The sequence below is a fragment of the Hipposideros armiger genome, unplaced genomic scaffold (assembly GCF_001890085.2).
Source record: "Hipposideros armiger isolate ML-2016 unplaced genomic scaffold, ASM189008v1 scaffold_232, whole genome shotgun sequence".
Classification (NCBI taxonomy): Eukaryota; Metazoa; Chordata; class Mammalia; order Chiroptera; family Hipposideridae; genus Hipposideros; species Hipposideros armiger.
The window spans coordinates 329916-349246 of record NW_017731582.1 but is presented as its reverse complement, the minus strand read 5'-3'; the positions used below and the strand labels follow the sequence as shown (position 1 = coordinate 349246).

The following is a 19331-nucleotide window of genomic DNA, read 5'->3' as shown; positions in this document are numbered from 1 at the left end:
GACTGATCTGCCTCACCCGGGAAGAGCGCAATGATGGTGCCAACTTGGGCCAGTGAAGCAATGTCCTCCACAACTAGACTGAAGAACAAAACACGACAGCAACTTGTCTGTTCCCCTTCCCCCAATTCCCCAGCACTGTTCCCATCCCCCCAATTCCCCAATTAAAAAAACACAAAACAAAACAAAAAAACCTAAGCCTGAATCCTTATCTGGCCCATCATTTACTAGCCGTGCAACCCTGACAATTAAGTCACCAGGCACCTAGCAAGCACTCAGAGGTGAGCTATAATTATCATATCATCATCACTAACAGTCACCATACGCTAAGCCCGCACAGGGCCAGACCTGCCTCGCATGAGACGTGCCACATGCCTGGCCTCATTTACTCCTCACATCCATGTGTTGCAGGCTTTCCTGTTATTTAGACTTTGCAGAGGAGGAAACTGCCTCAGCACAGTGCGGGGGCTTGCCTGGGCTCGCCCAGAGCAGGGACCCAAACCAGCCTCTGACCCCAGAGCCTTTCCACGGCCCCACACCACCTCCACTTTCTGTGCTTCTCCCCATGACTAGGGCTGGGACCTGAGGGGTTCAAATGTCTGCTGAGACGGGAATGCTGCCGAGCTCCCGCCATCCCTGCCCGCTGCCCACATCTCACCATCAAGGCCGGCGCCCCTGCCAGGTTGCCACCAATTGCAGTGAAGTTAAAGGGGGAGACGGCCGCCACGAAGCCCTGAAGACAGAGGAGGCAGTAAGGCCAAGCTCAAGGCCCCCAGCAGCCCCCTCCCGCCCTGCACCTGTGGGTACCTCCAGCCCCCGGTACACCGTGCGGTTGGTGCTGGGTGGCACGCTGATGGGCTGCTCCCCCTCCAGCTCCACAGCAAACTTGGCGTTGAATCGGAAGAAGTCGATGAGCTCGGCCGCGGCGTCGATCTCCGCTTGGATCACCGTCTTACCCTGAGAGGCGGGAGGGCCAGGGGGTCAGCGGTGGCAGACTGCCTCCCATTAGCCCTCACACTGGACCTTGTGCCCACGGTGACATCGTAGGCAGGGTGCTGGTGGCTCCCGCCCTGGGATGAGTACGTGCCCTCACTGGGTGCACTGAGCCAGCAGGAGGCCTCACGACTGTACACGTTTCCTTAGAATGTCTGTTTCTCCTGAGAGCGAATGTGAGCCGCAGGGAAAGGACTCTGGGCAACAAGAATGGACCTTTATTGGACCCGCCTTGGCACATAAGGTCACTGGCAGCTGCTTGCCCTGCTTAGGACGAGGAGCCAAAGAAGCTGAGCTAAGATGCACTGCCTCCTGCTCTGCACGGCTACCGAGCTTCCTACAAGCTCCTGAGTCTTCAAATAAAGAGGCACCTTAATCTTGGGTCTTGGAGTGCGTGTGTCTCTTCCTGCCCAGGTGCGCCTCATCTGGGACACTCTGGTGCCTGACACCCACCCCAGGGGCTGCTGAGAAAATTGGGAGGCACTTGGCAGCGTGGAGCTGTCATACCACCTCTGTGCAGCAGAGGGAGCCCTCACTGCAGGAAAGGCGCTGGGCTGACTCAACCCCCCCCTAAGGCCCCTTCCTGGGGGTGATGAAATCAACCTTCGTCCCTCTGCTCCTTTCCCCAGCACTCTGGGCTGCTATTGCTACTCTCCGGCTCACCATGCACTCCCTCAAAACACGTGTATCTGGAGCTCCTATGACTCCAGGAAGACCTGATGCAAGGCCCAGAAAGGTGGAGAACAGTAACACATGATTACTATCCCTCAAAGGCTTGCGAAGGGGTGACAAATACACAGGAACTCATTACACCCCAAAGTGAACTGAGCTGTAGCTGACAAAATGAACAGCATGCTATGGGAGTGAGTCTGTGATCCTTTCGGACAGAGAAGGTTCCGGAAGCTTCACAGAGGAGGTGACATCTGGGCTAGACCTTATCGGGTAAGCATTCACAGGGCAGAGAAGAGAACATTTCACGCAGGGGACGCGGGGCAGAGCCAGGGAGATGGGACGCCTGTGGTGTCCTAGAGCCTTGCTAGGTTCAGACTGGGGCAACGTCATGGGCGGGACAGCCTTATGGAAAGGGCAGAGTGGGGGGGCGGGGGGGGGCGTGGACCCAGGACTTGGAAGTGAGGACTCTCGGTGACAGGGATCTTGATGATCTAAGCCTGGAGTGACCTGCTAGAGGTGTCGGAAAAACCTCTCAGGGCAGCAGGGCTCTGACGGAGCCTAGAGCACTGCACAGGGCAGCTGACAGTCCAGGCAGAGCACGACAAAGGCCTGGCCTACGGTGGGGACAGAGAAGGCGGGGCAGGGACATTTCCATGGCAGGACACAGGCTTAGCACAGTCCACCCTGTCTCACAACGTATGCTTGTCCCCTCTGTTCGGCCCTGTCCCCTGAGGACCTCTCAGTCTCCAGCCAGCAGAGCAGGCCTTGGCACCCGGGAGCTGCTCGGCTGATGTCCGCTGAATGGATGGGGTGCTGCTGCCTCCCATCCCACCCCCACTGTGCCCATAGGCGCCTCACCTGTCCCACCATGGTCTTGGCAAGGACCTCTGCCCTGTGTGGCCCGCTCAGCATATCTGCTGCCTTCAGAAAGATCTGGGCCCGGTCTGCAACAGGCTTCAGGTCCCACTCCTTCCTGGCGGCCAAGGCAGCCTCGATGGCTTTGTTGAGCAGGGCCTAACGAAGAGGAAAAGGTTGGGGCTTCCTCCTGCAGCAGTAAGAGTCGCAGGGGAATGAACGAGGGGAGAGCGAGCTGGGGGTTACTCTCCACCCGGGAAGACTCCTGGTCCCCCTGGCCCTCAGGCCCCGCTCTCCACAGCTGCAGACATTGCGTCCCATCGCCGGCGAGGCCACCCCAGACTCAGAACCTGTCCTGCTGCCAGCGAGGTCAGCATGTCAAGCATTTGGCCCCAAGTCCCTCAGCTGTTAAAGCTACTCCACTTTCTCTCACCGTCTCATCAGGGCTTCACCTTATTCCTGGGGCCTGGGGCCCCTGAACCCACCATCCAGAGCCCCCAGCCCTCAAGGTCAGGGGCCTGGCCTTCCCCTTGATAGGCCAGAACCACAGCCTGAAATATACACACTGCTGGCATCCCAGATGCCAACGGCCCTCATAGCCACATGATGCCAGCTCCTAGAGCCCCTGCCACAGGTCACCCCATCCCCTCTCCATGGTCCTCCATAATGTAATTCCCTGTCTGGCTTTCCATCCATGATGTCTCCAATTTCCCTGACTCAGTCTCCGGAATCTACTCCCTCTGCCCAAAGCGAAAGCCATGTCCAGAGATGTCCCAGCCCTGACCAAGGCAGCTCCCAGTTGGCTAAAGTTAACCCTTACCTGCCTGGCCCTGTTCAAGACACCAGCCCAGGGACTCCCTCAGTCCCAGCGCCCCCAGCTACGTCCCCACCCCCCATGGCAGGGAGGGAAGCAGTGTCTGACGTCCACCTCCATGTCAGCAGCCAGCAGGACAACACAGGGGCAGCACCCCAACCCCAAAGTCATCAGGGACTCACCTTGTCTGCATAGCAGAATTTGGCCACCTTGTGTCCGTGGTTAAAGGGCTGAAAGAGGAGAAGAGTGAGGTCACTGCTCGGGAGAGGTGCCAGGCTGGGGGCGGGGCTCGGGGCCGGCTTTCTAGGCAGGCGCCCTCGGCACACTCGCTCTCCCCCCTCCAAGCCCCATGAAGCGTTCTCCAGGCACCCCAGCCACACGGACCTCAGCCCCTTGAGAGTTACGGAGCATCTGCTATTAGATGAGTAAGACATACTCCTGCTCTGGAAGGTTCCGGGTCTATGAGACAGGCATGGACCGCACAGTCTTTCAGGGAAAGCACAGACTTGATGGTCAGACAGACTGGGTTTGAATCGCAGTCTGCCATCTACTAGCTGTGGGGTGTAAACTGTGGGAAGTATGTAAACTGACTTCCCCTCTCCACGTCTCTCCATCTGGGAGATGGGGACTTCCCTGCCTCAGGGCACAGAGAGGAGGACCGAATCCGGCCATAGGTGAAGATTCTTCAAACCAGGTCTGGCATGAGATTCCCTGGCATATGCCTGGGCTCCAAGGATTACCACACGGCTCAGTGATGGCAGCTGCCAGCACGGGAGGCCCAAAACAATGCACTGGTGTTGTGAAACACTCGGGAGTCCTGCTGTGGCCCCAAAGTCCCCAGGGAACAGAGCCATTGCGTCCCGAGCCGCTGGCATGGGACTCAGATTTACTTATCTAAAAGGGACGATGCTAACGAACACTGACAGACCCCTGCAGCGCTGGATGCCGGCAGGAGCAATAAAGCGGGGAGAGATTCCCCGTCTTTCCCTACCCAGGGCTGGTGACATACGTATTTTACACCATAATTATCAACACTTTTGCCAATGGACTGTTTGGGACTTTTCTAATAGGGCGGCCACTAGCCACACGTGCATTGGCATTTAAGCTCCGTCCACTGCACGAACCACATTTCATGCCCTCGATAACCACGTGTGACTGGTGGTGGCTGTGATGGACCACGCAGATACAGGACGTTTCCATCATCGTGCAGGAGTGCCGGTCTAGGTTTCAGTAGAAGCGGCCCCTTTCCCTTCCCTTTAGCCCCTGACACGATCACCTGTGTCCTGTCCACACCTGAGACTGACCTGTGACACCTAGGGGCCTGAGAAGGCAGCTAGAACCCAGGCACTTCAATTCAGCACGTCCGAATGGACTATGGATACCCGGAGGCAACACAGCTCCTGCCCTCGCTGCCTTCAACTGCTCCCTATGCCTGGGCTCCAGTGATTACCACATGGCCAGGTCAGTGAGGTAACATGAGAAATGAAGCGCCCACCCAGGGGGTTATCAAAATTCCAGCTGCCTGGAAAACAGCCAGGTGCTTCGGCGGCCGTGGAGGCCTGGGGACCTGCAGGTAAGGGCGGGCTCTGGGCAGTTACAGAGGCTTGACTTGGTGAGTGAGGCCGTGGGAGCCATTTTCGGCTGACACCTGGCACACACCTGGTGCAGACCGGAGGTCCCAGGCTGTGCTCCGACGACTCCAGGTGTCAGGCCCTCTGGTCGCTGCTCAGCAGCAGGTCACCTCCATGGGGCACTCCTGCCCCAGGATGTCCTCAGAACCCTTAGAGTGGGGACCCTGGGTCCTCCCGCTTCCCCCTGCCTACACCTGCTCAGGGGTCCATCTGGACAGAGACAGAATGTGCTTACCCAGCTACATAAGGGCCACCCTTGACTCCCCAAATTATAGGCCTATGAGTTTCCTGATCCACCCAAAGTGTACGCTAGTTCGTGGCTCCATAGACTCCAAGCCGGTGGGCTTCTTAGGCCCATGTCATCACAGGGCTTGGAGCCCATTCTCACCCTAGCCCACCGCTACCCCCTATACCACCTTGTGGAAAAATCCATCAAGAATAACAGAAAATGCTATGTGGATAGGACTCAGTTATGGGCTGGGCACAGTGTGGCTGTCTAGCTAGTTAGCAACACCACACAACTCACACTATACCCCTGTGAAAACCAGGGTGGGTGGGCTGGAAAAGTCTCTTGACGTCACCGTCAATAGCTTCCAGTGGTTTAAAACACATATTCCTGCTAATTAATAAGCTGCTTCTAGGTTCTCTTTAAGAATAGTCAGAGTACGAAGGAATGAATCAAAACCAATGGGATATGATCTGGACAGCTGGGTCTATCATCCCCGTTCCATAGCTAACTGTGTCACCCCAGGCCAGTCACTTGACATCTCTGAGCTTCTCCCCTGATCTCTGAAATGGGCAGCTGACTTCCAGCTCTTCCCACCTCTAAGGGGACTGGCAGAGGCTAAAGGAGGAGCTTGTGGACAGGGCACCACAGATACGTCTGTGGAAGGAGCCTTGGCTCCAGCGGGCCACACCCTGGGTGCTTACCTGGCCACACTCTGGGTGCTTAACTGGCCACACCCTGGATGCTTACCTGGCCATACTCTGGGTGCTTACCTGGCCATACTCTGGGTGCTTAACTGGCCACACCCTGGGTGCTTACCTGGCCACACTCTGGGTGCTTACCTGGCCATACTCTGGGTGCTTACCTGGCCATACTCTGGGTGCTTACCTGGCTACACCCTGGGTGCTTACCTGGCTACACCCTGGGTGCTTACCTGGCCATACTCTGGGTGCTTACCTGGCCACACCCTGGGTGCTTACCTGGCCACACCCTAGGTGCTCACCTGGCCATACTTTGGGTGCTTACCTGGCTACACCCTGGGTGCTTACTTCAGATGAGCTCATCATCTGCTAGAACAGTGGTTCCCAAATATAGACCAGGGCTTTAGTGGCTATCCTTTCTTTGGAAGGATTATCGTAAATTCTAACATCCTATCCTTACTTCATACTCTCTAGGTCAGCGGTTCTCAACCTGTGGGTCATGACCCCTTTGAGGGTCAAACGACCCTTTCACAGGGGTCGCCTAAGACCATCGGAAAACAAAAAGATATTTACATTACTGTTCATAACATTAGCAAAATTACAGTTATAGGGTAGCAACGAAAATAATTTTATGGTTGGGGGTCACCACAACATGAGGAACTGTATTAAGGGGTCGCGGCATTAGGAAGGTTGAGAACTGCTGCTCTAGGTGGTCAGTGAGTCAACTTTTCTAGGGATGGTGAAGCTGGTGACAGTCATTGTTTTTAACTGCCTCTTGGCAGGTGTGAAGTTGGCACCTTTTATGACAGCTGCCCCCCGACTCCCAAACTGCTTTTGGAAGTTTCATACCGGTGCACAGAATCCAACATCTGGGAGTAGACTACAAACCCCGTTGGAGGCAGAGATCCCACATCACGTGCTTACGTGCTGCCCGAGAGACAGACCCAGATTCAGGGAGAGACCGAGCCGTGCCCACTCACTGCACTTACCGACACCTGGTACTGCACGTTTGAGGTCCACACCTCTTCGTCCCCCACCACGCATGGGATGGCTTCCGTCTGGCCCTTCAGGTCCTTCAAGGCCTTGGGAAAGGACAGGGTGTCAGACGGGCACTTCCTTGCCCTCCTCTCCCCACCTAAAACCCGATGCGGAGTCTGCAAACACAGATGCCCAGGCAGAAACAGAGAAGGCTGCCAGGCCAGGCTGTGGCCAGAGAACGTGGCTCCCCTCAGGGGACTAGCCCCCCTCCACTGTCACTTCCTGTCATGCAGAAAAGTGAGGCCACCATGGCCAGGTTTTCCCGTTACAAAAAAGATTTTAAAAACTGCACCTGAAATTTGCTTGTACATGAAACCTCACAATTTTTAAAACACTGGCAATTAATAAAAGAATGTTTGGAAACATAAAACATCTGTGGGTTTAGGACCCCTGACCTGGACTGAGGCTCCAAAGAGGCCCCGGCTGCCACCCTGCTGCTCCCACCCTCCAGACAGGGTCCCAGACACACAGCTCTCCCGAGACTCCAGGTTTCCTTCCAGGGCTGGGAGCAGGGGCAGCAGAGGGTAATGGCTGTAGGCACAAAGAAGCATTTTGGCAGCTGCTGAAGGCTGTCTCTGCTCTATGCCCTATACCCCCTGGGTGCCCCCACCCTTCCTTACCTTTTGCAGAGCTTCTCGCTCAGGGCTGCCCTGCGTGAATGCCAAGATGGGCTCGTTGGTCACCTTCAGGGAGGAGGTGTGCTTCCACAGAAGCCTGGAGGCAAGGGTGGGGCAGAGAGGCAGACAGGTCAGCAGAGACCACCGCTAGCCCCAGCCCCTCTCGCTCCAACAGGGGGTCCCGTGTTGGCCCAGAATCCTGAAATCCAGAGCAACTATAAAACGGGGGGTGAGAACAGGCCTCGGGGTCCAGAAATCTAAGTGCAAGCTCAACTCCCAGTCCTGCCACTGTGTGTCCTTGGGCACATGACCTGCCTCCTCTGAGCCTGTTCTACATCTAGGAAGTGAGAATAATCATACAAACTCACATGGCTGTTTGCGGTTGAAATCCATATTTCTAAGTGTTCTGGACACTGAGAGAGCTTATTGTCCCTTCTTTTCCCCACAATGCAAACGTTACCCCAAAGTAGACCCAAGTCACTTCTTTCTTTAAGCTGAAAAGGCAAGACATTCCAGAGCTGGGTCTCATCAGCATGCGAACCAGCGGAGAGTCCCGGGCACAACGCGCTGAGCAAGAACATCCAAGATGCGGACCGTGAACTTGGAGGCGTGCCCGAAGCTGTTCACAGGGACAGGAAGGGCTGGTTTGGGGGTTCAGGGTCTGAGTCCCGGGTACTGAGTTCCAAGAACTCCTTGCTCTGGAGCCACTATTCAACCTGGAACCTATGACGTCAATGATTAGTGACCTCTATGACCATCACCCCTAAAGTGTATGGGGGTCAGCCATTCCAGAGCTGGAGCCCTGGCTGTGGGACTTCTCCTCCAGGCCTCAGTTTCCTCATCTGTAAATGGGGACATTAATGACAAAAGCCACCTAACGCAAACAGGGCTTGTTAGGCTTGCTAACACCTCCCACCCATCATAGATGAGCCTATCAGGGTCGCCAAAGACCCTGTTACAGAAATAAGTAATTTAGGTCCTGAAAGGAAAATGACTAGTTCACGACCAAGATCAGGAGGAATGTGGGTTTGAGTCCAGAAAAACCCAGGTATCACCTCCCTCTGGTGTCAACGCCCCCAGCCAGGGACCAGTAGAGACACACCTGAGGCTGTCCAAGCGAGGTTACTGGCCACTGCAGCAGGGAGAATGCACACCTGGGGGATGCAGTTCCTCATTTAGCAAGAGAGGGGGACGTCTCGTACTTTGGCGGTGGCACGGTGACCTTGGTTTTGTCTGTGCTTAGACAAAATTACGAAGTGGGCTTGTTGCGCCTCATTTCATCATGGTCTCAGAGTGACCTTGTCTGAGGCTGGTGTTCTGTAAGGCGGCTTATGCCCAACAGGACAACAAAACGGCCTGACTATGAGGGTCGGACCACTTGTTTTTCTTTCTCACTAGGAAGAGGTCTGGGGGCTCAAAGACCCAGCCTGGGAGGCCTAGAGGAAGGACACAAAACTGGGGCCACGAGGGCAGGTCCTGCATCATCACACAAGGTGACTGAGCACCTGCAACGTGTCTGACGCTGTTCTAGACATTGGAGATGTAGCGGTGACCAAGATGGCAAGGCCTCTGGCTGCACGCAGCTGACCTCTAGGGGGACACGAGCAAGAAATAAACACGATGACGACAAAGGGGACCCGAAAATGAGTCAGTAAGGGGAAGGGTGGGGATACATCAGCCAGGGTGGTCAAAGAGGGCCTCTCTGAGGAGGTGACCTCTGGGGGAGGTATACGTACCAGGTTTGACAATTAAGTTCGCGAACTTGTTGCAACGATGCTGCTAACCTTTTTTTATATCAGAGGGATTATTCATTATGAATTTGTACCAATTGGACAAACAGTAAACCAACTTTACCATTTGAAAGTGCTGAAAAGGCTGCATGAAAAAGTTAGACGACCTGAACTTTCACCAACAATTCATGGCTCTTGCGTGATGACAATGCACCAGCTCTCACAGCACTGTCTGTGAGGGAGTTTTTAGCCAGTAAACAAATCACTGTATTGGAACACCCTCCCTACTCACCTGATCTAGCCCCCAATGACTTCTTTCTTTACCCGGAGATAAAGGAAATATTGAAAGGAAGACATTTTGATGACATTCAGAGTATCGAGGGAAATACAACGACAGCTCTGATGGCCATTCCAGAAAAAAAAAAGTTCCAAAACTGCTTTGAAAGGTGGACTAGGCACTGGCATTGGTGCATAGCTTCCCAAGGGGAGTACTTCAAAGGTGACCATAGTGATATTCAGCAATGAGGTATGTAGCACTTTTTCTAGGATGAGTTCGCGAACTTAATTGTCTGACCTTGTAAGAGTGGTCCAGGCAGAGAGAAGGGCAAGTGCAAAGGGCCTGAGTGGGGAGTCTAGGAAAGGAAGAGCAGAAAGGGGCCTGTGTGGTTGAGGAAGGGGAGAGGGGGCAGGGCCGGGTCACCTAAGATCCCCAAGCACTGGGACCTTCTACCTCCTCTCCCCCACCCACCCCCAGGCCACACCCACCATACCCAAGGAAGCCAAGCACATTCCTCAGACCCCACCCTCTCCCTGAGCACAGGAAGAAATGTGGGGCTAGCTCATCCTCCCACTAGCTGTGTGACCTTGGGCCAGTCACTGTCTAGGGCTGACACCCGTCTCATGGGGTTACTATGGAGATCTGACGAGGTAATAATGCTAAATTACAGATGTGCTCAATAAATTAAAATCCGCACTGCCCTTCCCACCTGTTGTTGTGGGAAAAAATGAAGAGGCCAGAAAAGACCAGCTGCCACAAGCCCCAGCAGCCCCTCAGGAAAGGGGAGGGCAGCGTCTATTCCCAGGGCCGTCTGCAAGGTTCCCGCAGCCCCTCCCTGGGCCTCAGTAGCAGCACACCGCTACCAATCAGTAAATCAGACATGGCCATGTGCTCTTTAAGCCAAGAGGATGCCCCTGAGAGTCAGCAGGGAACAGGTGCTGGGCTGGAGCCAGGAGGCAAGCCGCCCCAACCCCTCCCTGAACCCCAGTTCCTGGTGGGTGCAGAAGAGCAAAGGCTCTGGAAGCAGACATATCCCGGACCAAAACCCACACCTGCTCCGAGACCTCAGCACATTATTATCAACTCTGCGGGCCTCTGTTTCCTCACCTGAAAAAATGGGGGTAGGTCGCTGTGAAAACTAAAACCGCTTGCTTGCTTCCTCGCCCTTCCTGCTCTTAGGTTTATTTTAAGACAATTGTAAAGGTCTTCCAGGATGTCACTCCACCGGGCTGGGCTTTCAAAGGCAAAATGGTTCCCAGACACCCGCAAGGGGCAGGGCGTTGGCCCAGGTGCTCAACAGATACTGCTGGAATAAACTGGCACCATATTCCAACCAGGCAGAAGCTGAAAATGGCATAGGTACCAGCTCCCCATTCCCTGTTCCCTCCCAGGCAGTGTCAGAAACAAATCCCGCAGGCCTCCCTCCACCTTCCCCAGGGCAGAGGCCCACTGTGACCTCAGGATCACATGCCAACATGGCTCTCTCTACGCCTGGAAGTTCTCCAGGCCCTGGCCCAGCTGTCCATCAGTCTGAGTGTGGCCTGGGGGACAGCGACTAGTTCAAAGATCAGCCTGAGTAAAACAGCCAAAAAAATCCAGGGACTCCTGTCAATTTGGGGGTGGAGGAAGGAGGGGGCTCATGGGCCATTTGGGGTTAACAGGAGCACGTCCATTGGCTCAGGGGAAGGGGGAGATGAATCTCACACATGAATTTCAGCCTCTATGAGGATGCACAAGGCGCTTTCTAGGCAGGACGTTCACTCCACACCTCAAGGACGCAGTGATAAGTCAGATGAGGTCAAAAGGGCTCACACACTTTTTCATCACTTTTCCTGAGCACCCACCAGGTGCCCGGCTCTGGGATGCAGAGATGAACCGGATTCGGCCTCGCTTAGGGCAGCTCTCAGCCCTTCCACTTCAGGAAGGAGGCATAGGGCAGGGTCTGAATTTGACTCAGATTTTCCTAACAACCTGGGAAGCCCCCTCTGCTCACCTGGGGGACCTCCCCGCCTGGGTGTGAGATCTTAACTCCCCTCTCCACCCTCTGCAGGTACCAGGATCTAAGCTAAAAAAAATAAAAAAGCTGCAGCATCAAAAGCCCTCCTGCAATGGGCAACGTCAGGGCTGGATGGAGCTCTGGGCCAGCCAGTGCCAGCTCAGACATTCACAGAGGGGAAAAGTGAGGAGAAGCGAGGTGGGCTGAGCTCCCAGGCCGCCAGTGGCCTCCACGCTGGTCCCGCACACCATCAGCTTTTGCCCGGACGCCTGCAAATGGCCACTCCTGCTCCGCTGTCTCCAAGCTACTCTCCAAACCGCAACCAGTTACTATATTGGGTTGTTGGAAAAGTCATGACGTATTTTTTCTGTTTTTCGTTGCAAAAATGAGTCATGACTTTTCCGACAACCCAATAGTTTTAACATGTAAGTTTGATCATCAGACAGAGAAACAAATACAGGGAGTCAGTGCTTGGCTCAGAACTACTCAGCGAATGAGAGAACTACTCTCGTTTCTTCTACAAAAAAAAAATCAGAATCCTCACCGAGGCCTCCAGACCCGACGCCCTCATTTGCGGCAACCCAGTCACCCTGGTCATTTCTGAGGTCCCCTCTGTGTGGGATGCTCTGCACGTGGGTGGCCTCACACCGTCTGGATGGGCCCCTGTCGGGTCCTCCTTAGCCTTGCACTTTTCTCAAAGCACCAATGACAACCCTCATGACGGAGCTCTGACAGGCCGTCTGTGCTCCCACCAGGCCATAATCTCCACTTGGCCCGCCTGTGTCCATTCCGTTCACCACTGGACACAATAATGCCTGGCTGCCCACAAGTAAGCATTTGAGAAATACCTTTTAAAACAACGAATGCACAATTGGTGTCAGAGCCAACACCAGGCCCTCAGGGCTGGACTCCCAGGCCAGTGCTCTTCTGCCAACACCGGGGGCGGGACGCAGGCCCCTTGGGCCCCACAGTGGCTGGGGTAGGGGGTGGTGAAGTCCAAAAAGAGGCGTAGAAAGGGAATTACCCTTGCTTCATTCAGTGCCCAGGATTTCCCAGCTATCTGGGACTTGGTAAAACTAATCCTCCTTATCACTGGGACAAGGGGCCAGCAGTGGAGGTGAGCAGAGAGAAAGGCCCAGGGCAGGTCCAGAAGGAGCGGCATCACAGCCAGCTGTTTCTACTTTAATGCCCCAGAAAACATCACAGAACCTTTACTGAATACTTACAAGGTCAGACAATTAAGTTCGCGAACTCATCCTAGAAAAAGTGCTACATACCTCATTGCTGAATATCACTATGGTCACCTTCGAAGTACTCCCCTTGGGAAGCTATGCACCGACGCCAGCGCCTAGCCCACCCTTCAAAGCAATTTTGGAGCTCTTCTTTTGGAATGGCCATCAAAGCTGTCATCATATTACCTTTGATGTCCTGAATGTCATCAAAATGTCTTCCTTTCAATATTTCCTTTATCTCCGGGTAAAGAAAGAAGTCATTGGGGGCCAGATCAGGTGAGTACGGAGGGTGTTCCGATACAGTTATTTGTTTACTGGCTAAGAACTCCCTCACAGACAGTGCCATGTGAGCTGGTGCATTGTCGTGATGCAAGAGCCATGAATTGTTGGTGAAAAGTTCAGGGTGTCTAACTTTTTCACACAGCCTTTTCAGCACTTCCAAATAGTAAAGTTGGTTAACTGTTTGTCCAGTTAGTACAAATTCATAATTAATAATCCCTCTGATGCAACAAGTTCGCAAACTTAGTTGTCACGCTCTGTACTACGTGCCTGGCACTACGCTAAGTGATTATCTCATTGAATCCACCCTACAAATGGATTATTACCTCCATTGGATGGATGAGGAAACTGAGGTTCAGAGATGACATTACTCCTCATTGCTCATGGTCAAATGAGAGCAGGATTTGAACCCAGGTCTTCTTCACTCAGGAGATATACACTTAGGCAGAACACCTGGGTCATCTCAGAGACCCACCGTCAGCTGGGGCTGATGGGACAGGGTCATCCTCCTCACCACCCAGCTGGCACCTCCTCTCTCCTAGTGTCTCCCACCTGAGGAAAGGGGCCGCCCTGAGATGGGCAGTGGCTTACACAAGGTCACACAGTTGTCCACTGGCACTGCTAATGCAGCCCAGGGCTATCTACTCCATGATGTTGTCTCTGCCAGGAAAGGAAAGGTCTGGGGGGTAAGGAGACCCCCAGAAGGGCAGGTGTCTTGTCCATCCCATGGGAACGCGGTTTGCACTGGGGGAATCAATGAGAATAAAGGGGAAAGGCTGAGGACATCTGATTCTCACACCTGCCACCACCCTTGTGCTGCTGGAAGGGACCCTCTGGTCTTGATGGTCCTGATAAAGGATGGTCATTCAGGGCAGCCCATTAGTGGCATAGGGGATCAAAATAATGATTAGAAGCAACACATACTCAGTTTTCTAGGTGGTGGATACTCTTCCAAGTGGTTTTCGTGTATGAATTCATTTAATCTCCAAGAAAATTCTATAAGGTGGCTACTAATATCTTTATTTTCCCTATTAGAACATGAGGCAGCACGGAGAGGTCAAAGTAACCTGCCCAGGGCCACAGACCTCACGGGTGGAACCAGGACTCACCACCTGCTGCCCTCTGCCCAGTCTTGCAAATGGCCGCCCCTGCTCCACTGTCTCCGACAGCAACTGCTCAGCACTTACAGTGTGCCGAGCCAGGAGCCTGGCAATAGAAGCGAGTGCTCCAATGTGTGCCATGCCCACTGCTGCCCCAGTAGGGACTTTCTAACAACTTCAGAAGCAAGTTTTAGGATCACTGTAGGTTCTACTAATTCCTTCACTTGATATTTACAGAGCAACACACTGGGTACCAGGCCCCCAGCAAGCCATTGGTCACATCATCTCTCTAACCCTTGCGCCACATGGCTGTTGATAGGATTATCCCCATTGTACAAACCGAAGGGCCAAAGGAGAGCTGCCTTGCCAAGGCCACAAGGCACTGGGTGAGTGCGGGTTCACCAGGGGAAGACATTCCAGGCAAGAGGCACTACCCAGCTACTGCTTGGAGTGAGACAGCAGAGTATGTTCAGGGAATGGTGACAAGTGCCAGGCCCCTGCCCAGCACAACACAGGCCCAGCCAAGGGGCAGGCAGGCTGGGATAAGCATTGGATGGTTTTGAAATTTTGAAAATTAAACAGGCAGGTGGGCTGAAAGGAGTCCAGAGTTACCCAAGATTCCTGCAGGGGAAGGGGCAGTGGCCAATTCCAGCCCACAAGCCCCCTGACATTGGGGGGCCTAGTTGGGGTCATCTCTGGACTCCTGGCACCTAGCAGGGTGGGACCAGAGCACGTAAGGGACAAAAATTGACATTCATTGTAAGCTTACTGTGTACCTGGGCCTGGGCCAGGTTTTTGGGGTTTTTTTATTAAACTTATATGTAAATATAAATATGTATCTTGGCCCTTTCCAAAAAGAATTTGCATGTATATAACCAGGGACATCCATGATAAAGTTAATGAAATAGAGAAAAGGGCAGGAGGTCAGGGACAAAGGAGACAGGGGGCAGTCAACCGGCAGGCCTGGTGTTTACTAGCTTAAGGCCCTAGTTTTCCTTAATGTCCACGGGCCTCAGTTGTTTAATCTGTGAAATGGGGATAGTGACACCTACATCACAAGTTGCTGAGGAGCTAAGTAAAAGTATCCACATAAAAGGCAAATGGCAGTCACTGCCATTGGTGAGCATCCCTGGGCCATCCGTAAGGTGTCTGTGGTGGTTGTCTCAAGACTGGTCGTGATAAATATCTGTAGACAAGGAAGGACTGTGGTCATTCATTCGTTCATTCACCAAATGTTTGCTGAGGGCTTGCCAGATGATAGACACAGTTCTAGGCCCTGGGGACATACAGTGAGGTAGACAAGTCTATGAAGTGAAAAAGCAAGTGACAAAAAAGTATTTACAGCCACGGCAATCTTAAGAAAGAAGAACAAAGTGGGAGTTATGGCACTGGCATAAAAACAGACATACAGATCCATGGAACAGAATAGAGAGCCCAGAAATAAACCCATGCTTAGGTGGTCAATTAATCTCTGACAAAGGAGGCAAGACACAATAGGGGAAAGACAGTCTCTTCAATAAATGGTGCTGGGAAAACTGGGCAGATCCATGCAAAAAAATGAAACTAGAACACTTTCAAACACCATTTTTATTTTATTACTCAAAATGGGTTAAAAGTTAAATGTAAGAACTGAAACCATAAAACCTCTACATAGGCAGTAAGAAAACATAGGCAGTAAACTCTTTGACATTGCTCTTAGCAATATTTTTTTGGATATGTTTCTTAGGGCAAAAGTGACAAAAGCAAAAATAAGCAAAGGGGACTACATCAAACGAAAAAGCTTTTGCACCATGAAGGAAACCATCAAAAAAACAAAAAGGCAATCTACTGAATGGAAGAATATATTTGCAAATGATATAACCAATAAAGGGTTAATATCCAAAATATATGAAGAACTCATACAACTCAACATCAAAAAAAAAAAATCCGGGCCGGCCAAGTGGCTCAGTTGGTTAAGAGCTTGCTCAAGAGTTTGAGCTCTGAGCAACAGAGGTTTGATGCCCGGCCTGAGCTGAGCTGCCGCTGAGCTGCCAACAGGTGGCAGGATGGCTCAGCTAAAAAAAAAATTTTAAAAATAAATAAATAAAAAATCCAATTTAAAAAATGGGCAGAGGACATGAATAGACATTACTCTAAAGAAGACACACATGGCTAATAGACATATGAAAAGATGCTCAGCATGACCCCATCATCAGGGAAATAAAATCAAAATCACAATGAGATATCACCTCACACCTGTCAGGGTGGCTGTTATCAAAAAGACCACAAAGTATGACAAGGATGTAGAAAACAGGAACCCTCAAGCACTGCTGGTGGGACTGCAAATTGGTGCAGCCACTACGGAAAACAGTATGGAGGTGCCTCAAAACATTCAAAATACAACTATTATATGACCCAGCAATCCCACTTCTGAGTATTTATCCAAAGAAATCCAAAACACTAACTAGAAAAGATATAGGCACCTTTATGTTCCTCGCAGCATTACTTAACAGTGGCAAAGATACAGAAGCAACCGAAGTATCTATCAATAGGTGATTGGTCAAAGAAGGTGTTTACTATGGAATATTACTCAGCCATAACGAAAGAATGAAACTTGCCATTTCTGACAATGCAGATGGACCTAGAGGATATATGCTAAGTGACACAAGTCAGATAGAGAAAAACAAATACCATACGATGTTGCTTATATGTGGAATCTAAAACACAAAACAAATGAACAAACCAAACAGAAACAAACTCAGATACAGAGAACAAATTGATGGCTGCCTGTACCATCGATACCAACTATAATACAATTTTTTTAAAGTATTTGCAGATGAGCCCATTTTATGTTTATGATAAATATTATTGTTATAATGGGGGTTTTTTTTGTTTTTTTTTTAATGTCTAAGTCTTTCTCCCCCATTCAACTGAAAACTTTTTGAAGGCCCCATCCACATGTAAATCCCTTGGGTACTCCTCTCGCTGGTGTTTAGCACAGCACCAGCACTGGGTAGGGACTCAGTAAACAAATCGATGGGACTTCCACCTGGGGTCTGAGAGGGGTGGTCTCAAAAGTGCAGAGAGGCCAGCAAATGGGACCATGCTGCGGGTGTGCCAAGTGTGGCCCCAGCCTTGGCTTGGGGGAGGAGCCCTTCTCTCAGGTGTCTTCTTCCTGTGCCCTTCCCCATCCCATCCCCACCCACAGCGGACACACAGCAGTGTAGACGCTCTCCTCTGCCCAGGGCACCCCTGTGCCATCCCTTGGGACACTGATTAACTCAGAAAGGGCCTAGCTCAGCAGGAGAGACACAGCTGGTCACAGTCCTAGGGGTCAGGCAAACAAAATGCGAACTGGGGGTGGGGCTGCCCAGCTCTGAAAGACAGACAGTAACACTGGTCCATAAGTGGGCAGTCTGGCCAGACTGTGAGCCCCTCTGAGGTAGGGTCTGTGTCCTACCGCTGCCACCTAGTCCAGAGGAGGAAGGGGCTCTGAGAACATTTATCATTGAGTGAGCAAGGGTCCAGGAACCCAACTCTACTAAAAACCCAGGCATTTGCAAAACTGGCTTTACACGGCACCTCCACTGTGAAACCACACTTTGGCTTCTTCATCTGTCATTTGAAATAACAATATCTACCACACAGAAGTTTAAATACAAGTGATCATGATGATCATGATAATAACTGGGCATTGCCTATGTGCCTGCCGCCACTGTTCAATGCACGTTAGTGTATTACCTCATTAGTCACCGCAAGGAGGCATATACCAAAATGCCTAATACAGCATTTAGCACATTATAAGCACTCCATAAGTATTATTCCCCCACCAGAAGGAGTCCTTTTTCTGCCCAACACTGAACTTGAAAAAGGGGAAGAGGAAGAGAGAGGTAGAAATCCCGGTAGACAGAGGAGAGGGAAGACTCAGGGGATCGATCCCATTGGGTCCTGAATGTGTGACGGAGGGTGGGAAGGTGAGAAGTATGGTGTGCTAAAAACAGAGGTGCCCGAGGGAGGAAGCCAGCACACTGCAGAGGTGAGCACATTTACAAGACCGACTGTTCGGAGCAAGACGAGTGCGCAGGAGGCTACTTTCCGAGCATAGGACCCGGGAGAGCCCCGGGGCACCCAACTCGGCCGCAGGACTCGGGAAGGGGGTCCCCCTCGCTGAAGGCAGGAGACAAGGGGGTCGCAGTGCATGGAAGGTATGCGTCGGGGGAGGCACTAGAAGAAGCGACCCCGGGCGGAAGGGAGACCCTGGGAACCCGGCGGGAGACCGGCAGGGAGGGAGTCCGCTGCAGGGAGCGCCCAGCGACTCCCGGGACCCTGGGCCAGCAGACTCGCTCGGGGCCTCCCCAGGCCCGCTGCTCACTCACCCGGCCCCTCTCCAGGGGTGGGCCAGCAGGGCGCGACGAAGAGCCGGCGGTAGCAGCATCTCCAGCTTCCAGCGCGACGTTCGCGGGACAGTACACCTGGGGCGGCCCACCCAGGACGCAGGCAGAGGGCGCGGCCCCGCCTGGAGCTCACCATCTCGGGAAGTGGGGGGTGCTGAATCACCCGGCCGCCCTCCGAGTCAGGGTTAACTGAAAAACCTCTATATTTTCCCTATGTTAATGAAATAATTCTCTTTTTGAGGGCATGGTAGAGGCTACTACGTAATATAGGAAAAGGTATTCCAAAGGGAAGTCCTGAAATATACACGTTTCCCCCTTTTCTCTTTATAGTATGACCCAGCCTCCTTCTGGAGGGCTGAGGGAGAGAGGGCGTGAGCCCCATCGGCCAATCAGAGTGACACATAGAAGCTTCTGGTCCAATCAGAGGGGCGCTCATGTCGCAATCTTAACGAGAGGGCCTAAAAGAACCAATGAGAGAGCGGAAATGGAACACGTGTATGGCGGAGCGTAGGGACCGCTGGTCTGCGCGTTAGGTGTGACGGTTGTCACAGCCAGACCACTCAGGGCAGCCCTTGGCCTTTGGCTATCAGACTCTGGCTCACCTCAGAGCCACACGGGGTCCAGCCCCCTGCCTCATCCCTGGTGTCTGCAGCCCTGGGGATGAGCCTGTAGACCCGGTCTCCAGCCCACTGACCGGGACCTAGCTACCCTCCACCTCCCAGCCTGGCGCCGAGATAAATCAGCCTGATTCCTTACAGATTACGGAACATGCTTAGTTTTTCCTTAAAAGCCTTTGGCCG

At 52.7% G+C, this 19331-nt stretch overlaps 1 protein-coding gene across 2 annotated transcripts in view; it reads right to left on the bottom strand.

Moving 5' to 3' along the window:
* The window catches only part of ALDH4A1 (aldehyde dehydrogenase 4 family member A1), a 30448-nt gene extending 11806 nt beyond the window's left edge, over positions 1-18642 (bottom strand). Inside the window, exons 1-8 of one of the 2 annotated variants that reach the window (XM_019654911.1) lie at positions 18514-18593; positions 15211-15344; positions 7548-7641; positions 6879-6971; positions 3514-3561; positions 2521-2676; positions 805-954; positions 656-730 (exon numbers count right to left, since the gene is read on the bottom strand). In XM_019654911.1, coding sequence (XP_019510456.1) covers positions 656-730; positions 805-954; positions 2521-2676; positions 3514-3561; positions 6879-6971; positions 7548-7641; positions 15211-15296 — 702 coding nt within the window. In that variant the 5' untranslated portion in view covers positions 15297-15344; positions 18514-18593. Of the gene's footprint in view, positions 1-655; positions 731-804; positions 955-2520; positions 2677-3513; positions 3562-6878; positions 6972-7547; positions 7642-15210; positions 15345-18513 lie in introns of both variants that reach the window. The other variant, XM_019654912.1, reaches the window with a different exon arrangement.
* Positions 18643-19331: the final 689 nt, after the last annotated feature.